At 36.8% G+C, this 9,105-nt stretch overlaps 1 protein-coding gene across 4 annotated transcripts in view; it reads right to left on the bottom strand.

The window, feature by feature from the left end:
* Positions 1 to 247: 247 nt before the first annotated feature.
* NLGN4X (neuroligin 4 X-linked) overlaps positions 248 to 9,105 on the bottom strand; it is a 423,295-nt gene continuing 414,437 nt past the window's right edge. For all 4 annotated transcript variants that reach the window (XM_033949828.1, XM_033949831.1, XM_033949830.1 and 1 more), the window contains one exon: positions 248 to 4,036. In XM_033949828.1, coding sequence (XP_033805719.1) covers positions 3,187 to 4,036 — 850 coding nt within the window. In that variant the 3' untranslated portion in view covers positions 248 to 3,186. The remainder of the gene's footprint in view (positions 4,037 to 9,105) is intronic.

The raw sequence follows: 9,105 nt of genomic DNA, 5'->3' as shown, positions 1-9,105 counted from the left end.
GCAATGATGTTGAGTTGTTCAGTCTTATTAAAGGATGATTTGGGAAGACAAAAACTCTGGAAACAAACCATGTTGACATTGACCAAGAGTCCATTAGTGATAGGCATTTGATCATACCTATTGATCCGTTAAGATTACGTTTATCATATAGTATGCTTTAAAGTAGGCAGCCAATAAGGCAGGTTAACTTTCATATGAAAAATACAAATTCAAACAAATGCATCATACTTTGCACAGAGCATTAGAAAATATTGTGATATTTTATTATTAAAAATGCTGCTGAAAAGTTTATACATATGTGTCCAGCCATATATATCTCCTATCATTACTTAAGGCAAAAACAAAAAATGCAAAACAATAACATAATAAACCATTCAACCCTGCGTGCCTTGTATGGTAAAGAATATAAGGCTGGGAAGGTATTTTTTTTCTTTTACAGTTTGCAAAGTATACTGTATTTTATTATTATAGAATTCTATGAAGATCCTAGAAATCTTTTCCTCTTATAAATTGTACATCAGTCCCAATTTATTAAACTGACTTTGAATCATAGTTATTTGTAAAAGCTAAAATCATTCAATTACAGGAACATTGTTTACCCAAATGTCACAAGCCTGACACAATACTGTACAATCATATTGCTAGCAGAAGACAGTTTGAAATACTAAACAAATACTGTAGATACCATTACAAACATACCCAACTAATAGAAAGCCAGGCATCACTGCCTTTGTACTGAAGTTTCTGAAAACTTGAGTGGCTGCTTATTAGCTGAGGCAATACCTAATTGCAGAAAAAAAGGTCAATATAAACTGTCTATAACTATAATGGACTATATAAGATGGACCAGGGAAGTAGTCAGACTTCCATATTGCCTCTATTCCTATTCTGGGAGTGTTGGTTTATCTCTTGAGAGAGCAACTCATATTTTGCGTATATTTTTGTTTATTTACTTAGATGTTAACATTTAAGCTAACAACATTTTAGCAACAAGAAACCCTCCCCTGGATATAACTGATGCCCAGAGATGACACAGCCATTAGACAGATTCTTGTTAAATGCACAGGGCAGTTTCGATTTTGTTTCCACAATTCAGAAAACAGACTCTTGAGCAATCAGTTGAGCTCTATATATGTCTAAATTATTTGCACACTCATAATTTGGTTAAGTAGAATTTTTAAATTCCTTAGGCACATTTATTTATAAAACTGCCTACTCACCAAAACATAAGTGCACATATGAGCAAGATACACACATGACTCAGCCATTTCTGTCTCCTTCTGGGTCAGCCTTCATTTCAGAGCTATATGCTTTTGCTTTACGATGTTAAAAAAAAATATATACCCGGGACAGTCAATGGTTTAATAACAGCAAACGTATCAAAACCCGTACCCTTTTTCAACTCATACTGTATATTCAAGCATAAGCAAGGCTTTTTGTAAATCTTTGGTTACTCTTTCTTGGGGGACACAGTACCTTTTTTATTATTATTATTTTCCAAGAATCTGATGACCAGTAGTACTGATTTTTAACATCTGTACCAGAAGAAACTGGGAAAATTAACTGGGACAATGTTGCTTTTTTCCTGACTCTCAAATCAAAAATACTGTATAGTAGAGAGAGAAGACAACTTTCATATACTGTACAAGGAAAACATATCCAAAATATAGCTTCAAACCCCATGCACTGTATGAATTTTGTCTATTAGCTCTTCATAATGTGCACAGATTAAAGTAAGGGTACTGTATATAATTAACTAGTAAAAAGGATGAAATTTGTTTCCTGATGTACATATTTCAATCTTAATCACACATATGAGATATAGGATGAAATAAACATACTGCATCCTGAAAAATGAAAATTATTTTTCTTTAAAAACATTTCTTCTTTCAAACTGTATATTCCCTCTATTTTACAAAGCCGGATGGCTTTTTATATTATTATTTTTTTAATTCTCAGAATGAATCTTCTGCAGCTGCTGGTGAATACAGAGCTATTTTAACTTGGAAAACACTGACCAAAAGGCCAGCTTTATATCCGCTTGGCAGGCATGAGAAGAGAAATCAACTTATTCTTACACTTTCAAAGAGAGCTACAGAGCCGGATGGATGTGTGTATATGTGTGTGTGATTATTTTTCAAATAAACCAGTTTTAAATCTTTTCTCCCTTCTTAATTTTCTGATCCATCTTTTTGTCACAGGTTGGTAAATATCAAAGGAAAAAAAAAGAAACCTGAAAATTTTAAAAGAAAAAGAACAAATCCAGCTTTGTCTTCTAAGAATTTCAACATGCATTTGTGTAACCTGTGAGGGGAAATCTGCAAGCCATACTGTCAAAATGTACTTTCTGCATGACAACCCACCCTCTGAGAAATGAAAATGTTAGAAAATTCCATATCTCTTTGTTTACCACAAGTATTTAAGAAGAAAATTTTCATCTGGCTTGGAGAAAACCAAGGTGATTATGATTAATGTATATACACATACTGTAGGTCACAACTTACAGCACAATCTTTCTAAAAGCTCTTTTCAAACTGAAAACATCAATAAAAGCTCTTTTTTTAACTCACAGCTATGTACAATGTTTACAGATTTTCTTTCTTTTTTTTTTTTTTTATAACAGTTCAGGCTGGCAAGTCATCTCTTTGTAAAGAACTATACATACTGTACTGCATAGTCAGGTCTCTGGGTAATGTTTGTTTTAAATAAAACCACACTGCACACCTCTCCCACCTCAACTGTAGCCCCAAAAGGCTTTCTTTCAGTTGAATGAGGGCCATTCAGAGTATGGCACATAGAGAATTTTTTTAAAAAAAATGAAACAAAGCAAAACTGTACAGTTATTAGCTATGTTCCAGAATATTCTCCAGATCTCCATGTCTGCTATACTGGAAACATACATTCATATCCTTTTTTTTTAAAGTGGCAGTTCTTCAGTCTTCTCAAAGCAAGAAAATATCTGTTTAAGTGACAAATCTTAAATCCAGATTATAATGGCAATGCACACTTCACATTTCATAGGGTTTGAAGATGATCATGTATTAAACAGTTCCTTTGGGAAGGGTTGGTAAGAAAATAATGACTGCCTTTATCCTGTTTGTTAAGTTCATTTGATGGAGGACATTTGTTTCCTTCATCCTGGTATTTTTATTTTTCCAACTTAATGAAAAAACAAAATTGGCAGAGCTATACCCGAGTGGTAGAATGTCCATGGGGTAAATTAGTACTGTTTTGACCTCCACTGAAGGTGTTGAAGGTATGCAAAGGTTGCATTCCTGTTAGTGTGTTTGGAATCATGGTTATTGTGTTGGGCGTCATAAGTGGAATGTCATCAGGGGACCTTCTCAGTGTGAGGGTATAGTCTGGTGGACAGGTTAGTCTTAGGGTATCATGTGCCTGCAGAGACTCACACTCATGGTCATGTTCCAGCTGCTTCATCTGCAGGGACATAATCTCTTCATTCTGAATGTGTGCTATATCATTAGTTGTATTCCGTTGGGGACTTGGACGCCTATGAGTTTCATGACGTCTCTTGTCCTTCTTGTAATATAATGCAGCAAATGCTAATATGTTGAGGAACAATAAGGATGCTCCCACAGCAATGGTGACACTTAGCTCTGTAGAATAATCTCTCTTGTTTTCAATAGGAACATTTGTAACCTCTGGGACTGTTTTCTGAGATTCTTTTGACTGCTTGGGGTTGTTGACCGGAGTCATAGCAGGACGTTTTGTAGTGGACCATATTTTCCCAGGAGGTCGTCTAGGAACATAAGGATATGATGTCATATCTGGGGGAGGTACTTTAGTTGTTGTGGAAACATACTGAAATATCTCGTTTAAATTGTGGAGATGTGGTACAAGTTCTAACCAAAAGGCAACTTTTGTGGCTCGATAGTGATCTCTCACCCGAGGTTTTAGACCAATGTGCAGATAGAGTTGGTCTTTGGGGTTATACTTAGACCAGGCAACTTCTTCAAAACGGTTGGGCTTTGTGTGGATGAATTTTGTGTCTTGTGGAACTGGCTGATTTGGATCACTGTAAATACAAAAAGAAAAAAATAAGCATATTATAATCTCAGGACTCTTAACTGGCACCCATTCCTATCATTAAACATTCACCATTTTCCATATTTTAGTTTGTTGTGAAATATTATCTATTTAGCTGAATGAAACAAGGAATCAGAATGCTGTAAAATAAAACACAAAATTATCTGTTATAATTCAATTAAAGCTGAATTATTGTCAGAACATATCTGGGGTTATTGCATTAATGATGATGTAATTGATCACCTCATTTGATATCATAATAATATGGCTAACACATGATACTTGAGTGTTTTATTTGGGAAAAGAAAACCAGAATAGGTTTATTATTATTATTATTTTCAAAATAAAATTGAGGTTCAAGCCTTAAAAAAACCCGCTAACCAGAAATACTGTATATTTTATAAACAAATAAGAACTCTGTTTTAACACATCCTATTCTAGTATCATGGGATTTAAACTGAGTCAATTATTTCAGTTCTACTTTGCAATCCATCATGAGAAGAACACGTCTGCAGGTGGGTGTGAACTTTCAAGCTGCAAAGTGAGAATAATTAGCATTACAAGTGATGGTACATGATGACAACAACAGACTAGGATTTTGCTGCATTTACAACTGTTAAGTGGTAACTGACTGCTACAGACCACACTTAAACAGATTTTCTACATATAAACCAAGGTATGTTTACAAACAACAAATGTTTTTGGTAGCTTGTTTCACAGACACAGGGTAGGAATAAGAATTTAGTTTTATGTGATCAAACAGAATTTCTCATAGAAACATGATGGCAGATAAAGACCAAATGGCCCATCTAGTCTGCCCATCCGCAGTAACCATTATCGCTTTCTCTGAGAGATCCCACGTGCCTCTCCCAGGCCCTTTTGAATTCAGACACAGTCTCTGTTTCCACCACCTCTTCTAGAAGACTGTTCCACACATCTACCACCCTTTCCGTAAAAAAGTATTTCCTCAGATTACTCCAGAGCCTATCACCTCTTAACTTCATCCTATGCCCTCTCATTGCAGAGTTTCCTTTCAAATGAAAGAGACTCGACTCATTCACATTTATATTATGTAGGTATTAAATGACTCTCAAGAATCCAAATCGCAATAACAAAATATAAATACAATCAGCAAAAAAATTGTTATTAGCCTAGTGGTGGAGATACCCCATGAAAGGACATTTATAATAGGTGGAGAAAAAGCCTCAACTTATCAACAATATACGGACGGCAACCCAATGAGTTCTTAAGCCAGTCCTGTTCTGTATCATAGGCCAAAAAACTCCACACGTTTCAAAATGTAACTTTTCAAAACGGGACGGAGCAGGAGAGAATGTGATTGCCGTTGTTCGGCGAAACAAGAGCCTTGTTGGTGACATCCAGTTCCTTGTCTTTTTTCAGCGTGAGAAGTGCTATAGCAGGAAGATCCAATCGCTGCTGTTGTTGCCATCGTGGAAGATAAGTGAACTGTTTTGTTCTTTTTCTGGCTCCCTGTGCACAGTGGTGGATTTGGTCCCGTTTTAAAAAGTTACATTTTGAAACGTGTGGATTTTTTTTGCCTATGATACAGAGCAGGACTGACTTAAGAATTCATTGGGTTGAGGCTTTTTCTCCACCTATTATAATTGTACTTTCATGGGGTATCTCCACCACTAGGCTAATAACAATTTTTTTGCTGATTATATTTAAATGACTCTCCCGCCTTTCCTCCAAAGTATACAGATTGAGATCTTTAAGTCTGTCCCCATACGCCATATCACGAAAACCACACACCATTTTAGTAGCCTTCCTCTGGAAATAAAATTGCATACCACAGATAAAACAGTTACAATTATTGAGATAGGAACATCATCACTGACATGTTGTCTAAGAAATAATTTCTTTACTTGCCCCTACAATCACCTGTATCCCTCCTCAAGCAAAAACCAAACCCGACTCACAACTAGATGATCTGAGCAGATCCTCAACACTTGCTGTCATTAAGAGTAAATACAGTATGTTTTCCAAAAGTTCAAATCCAGGGTAAGGATTCCACCACAATCACTGGCCTTAAGAACTTCCCTAACCAACTTTCAGGAATTGCCAGTCAGATTTTGGGACACCCACCATGATCATGGAGCAGTTCTCTAATTTTTGAATTGCGGAGTGGTTGTTTGCTCTTTGGTATGAATTATATCTTTCCTTTCTAATGCTGATGCTCTTTTCAGTTTTCAGTTTTGAATTTATAAACCACTTTGATTTGTTGTAGGAAGGAGGTATAGCAAGTAGGCTTAAAACTATTAACATGCATGAGATGGAGCTGAATGCACTGCTTCCAACATATGACCGTCTGTGGGAAAAGGTGTATAAAGTCTCAGATCCAAAATGTTGAGAATAAACAACGTGGGCCATGTTATTTTTTGTCTTTGTAATCATCTTTATATTGGGCACTCACCTAAACCTGTTAAGATTTGACTTAATAGGCACAAATCTAAGATCCAGAACCAGATATTAGCAGCACCACTGTTAACACATTGGATAGAAGTTAATCATATATGCATATATGTTGGAGAGTCCTAGACAGAATTGAGGTGGGGTGGAGGATGGTGAATTGGAGACATTATTGAATTATAAACAAACAAACAAATAAAACAAAACAAAACAGTAGTGGTTCTTCACTCTAAACCAGGGGTGTCCAACCATTTGGCTTCCCTGGGCTGCACTAGCTAAAAATTTTTTTTCTGGGGCCGCACAAATGCACAAACACTGCAGCAAGACAGAAGAGGGAGCCGGCAAGACGGTAAACACCTGGGGACAGCAGAGGAAAACACAGCATCGCCCTCGACCGTGGCCGCACAAAATACTTCATGGTGCCGCATGCGGTCCTCGAGCCGCAGGTTGGACACCCATGTTCTAAACAGTGTAGGCCCGAGTGGATTTAATTTAGAAATTGATTGGCCATAACTGATCTGAGTTATCTGATTGGTTTTAGAGAGCTAATGGCTAGTTTTAAGAGGAAGTTCCTGCTTAGTGACCATATTGGAAGAAGAACTTAAAATGAATAGTTATAACTCCATTGAGGGTGATATTTGACATATTTAACTTTTTTATTTTATTCAGGACCAATGGTAAGACAGCTATTATAAACGTGGTCCATGTTGGCTTTGGGGTCCTGATCTAAGCTGTGTAGGACAGTCATGGGATTCATCTCCAGTTTAATAAGACGTGTGACTGGATAGATAACAACTGTTAATAATAGTAGTAGTAAGCAAGCATAGTTATACAAGGGTGATATGAAAAGTTTGGTAAAAAAAGCAAGTTCAATAATATAGGGCTCCTTTTACTAAGCTGCGGTAGAATTTTTAGTGCACGCAAAATATTAGCGCACGTTAATCCCGCGCTATGTGGCTAGAACAGGGGTCTCAAAGTCCCTCCTCGAGGGCCGCAATCCAGTCGGGTTTTCAGGATTTCCCCAATGAATATGCATGAGATCTATGTGCATGCACTGCTTTCAATGCATATTCATTGGGGAAATCCTGAAAACCCGACTGGATTGCGGCCCTTAAGGAGGGACTTTGAGATCCCTGGGCTAGAACTAACGCCAGCTCAATGCTGGCATTAGCGTCCAGCACGTGCGACATTGTAGCACACGCTACTCCATGCGTTAATGCCCTAACGAACCTTAGTAAAAGGAGCCCATAGTCTCCATCGAGGGCTATATACTTAGTCCTACGAGTTTCCAGTTTTTTCATATCGTAGGAAAAATAGCTTATGAAAAAACTTGAAACTCACTGGACTAACTGTATAGCCCTCAATGGATATGTTGTTTAACTTATTTTTTTACCAAACTTTTCAAATCACCGTCGTAGATGGATAAAGAGTTTGTGAGTCACAGGGTGTTATACCAGTATGAAATAAATCACCAATGAGATCTAAGGGGAGGAGTAGACATGCTGTATCACCAATTTGAATGATTATATGGTGCTGAGTGGAAACTTTAAATTTTGAAACATATACAAATATGGGCATTTGGGGCTTTTGTGCATTTTTCAATGCACTTGGCATGTTTGAAAAAAAAAATTAATGAAATCACCACATCACAAGTAATAAACATTCATTCATATAAGTTTCCAATATTTATCTGTTAATGAGCTATTGCTATACAATATTATGAAAAGCAGATCATTAATTCAAATGCCAGCCAAAGCAAGCATACAAAACTGTCTTTGTGGACTGTTTTGAAAAAAAAAATAACTATATCTCACTAAGAAGTAGTTATCTTTTTTGGCCAGGTTCCATACAAACTTTCTCTTGAAATTATGCTATGGATATTTACTTGCATCCAAAACAAAGGGCTCTATATTAGCGTGCAATAACCACATGGTAAACGCTAATGCGTGCATGTTAATGTAATGTAATGTAATGTAATTTATTTCTTATATACCTAATTAATTTATATTATATATAATATAATATAATATAATATAATTATAATATAATTAATCTATGGATACATTAGAGTTTAGTGCGTGCGTTGATTTAGCGCATGCTAAACACTCGCTATAACACTTAGCGCACCTCTGTAAAATGAAGGGAAAATGTCATCACAGCAAAATACAAATTTAAGGAAAACCCTTTGAGTTAGAAAATCAGCCACATAGTTGATAACCTCAAATTTTCAAATTACACTTCAGTTAAATTGTTATAATAAAATCAGTAAGCAATTTCTCTAATTTGTAGGGGAAAATAATGCAAATATGATTGCATAAGAAATGTGAAAATTGATAAGCCTCACTGATACAGCAGTGTATCACAAACTGTGTGCTTCCAGAGATTTCTGGTGTGCCACGACACACTGGTGAGGAGGAGAGTCGTCCACACCAGCTGACTAGCTACAAGACTTGACTCTCGCGGCGAGAGGCACGTCCTGTAGGAAGTCAGCCGGCACAGCTGACTCTCCTCCTGGCCGGCATCTCTTCTCTTCTCCCTGTACCTCCCGGATCCCTGTATCGGCAGGGTTGCAGCCAGACGGGCCTCCGTGCAGGCGTGGACATTGATGCAATGATGTCACGCATGTGC

This window comes from Geotrypetes seraphini, chromosome 6 (assembly GCF_902459505.1).
Source record: "Geotrypetes seraphini chromosome 6, aGeoSer1.1, whole genome shotgun sequence".
Classification (NCBI taxonomy): Eukaryota; Metazoa; Chordata; class Amphibia; order Gymnophiona; family Dermophiidae; genus Geotrypetes; species Geotrypetes seraphini.
Note: the sequence above shows the minus strand (reverse complement) of the source record. Positions and strands in the feature narration are given on the sequence as shown.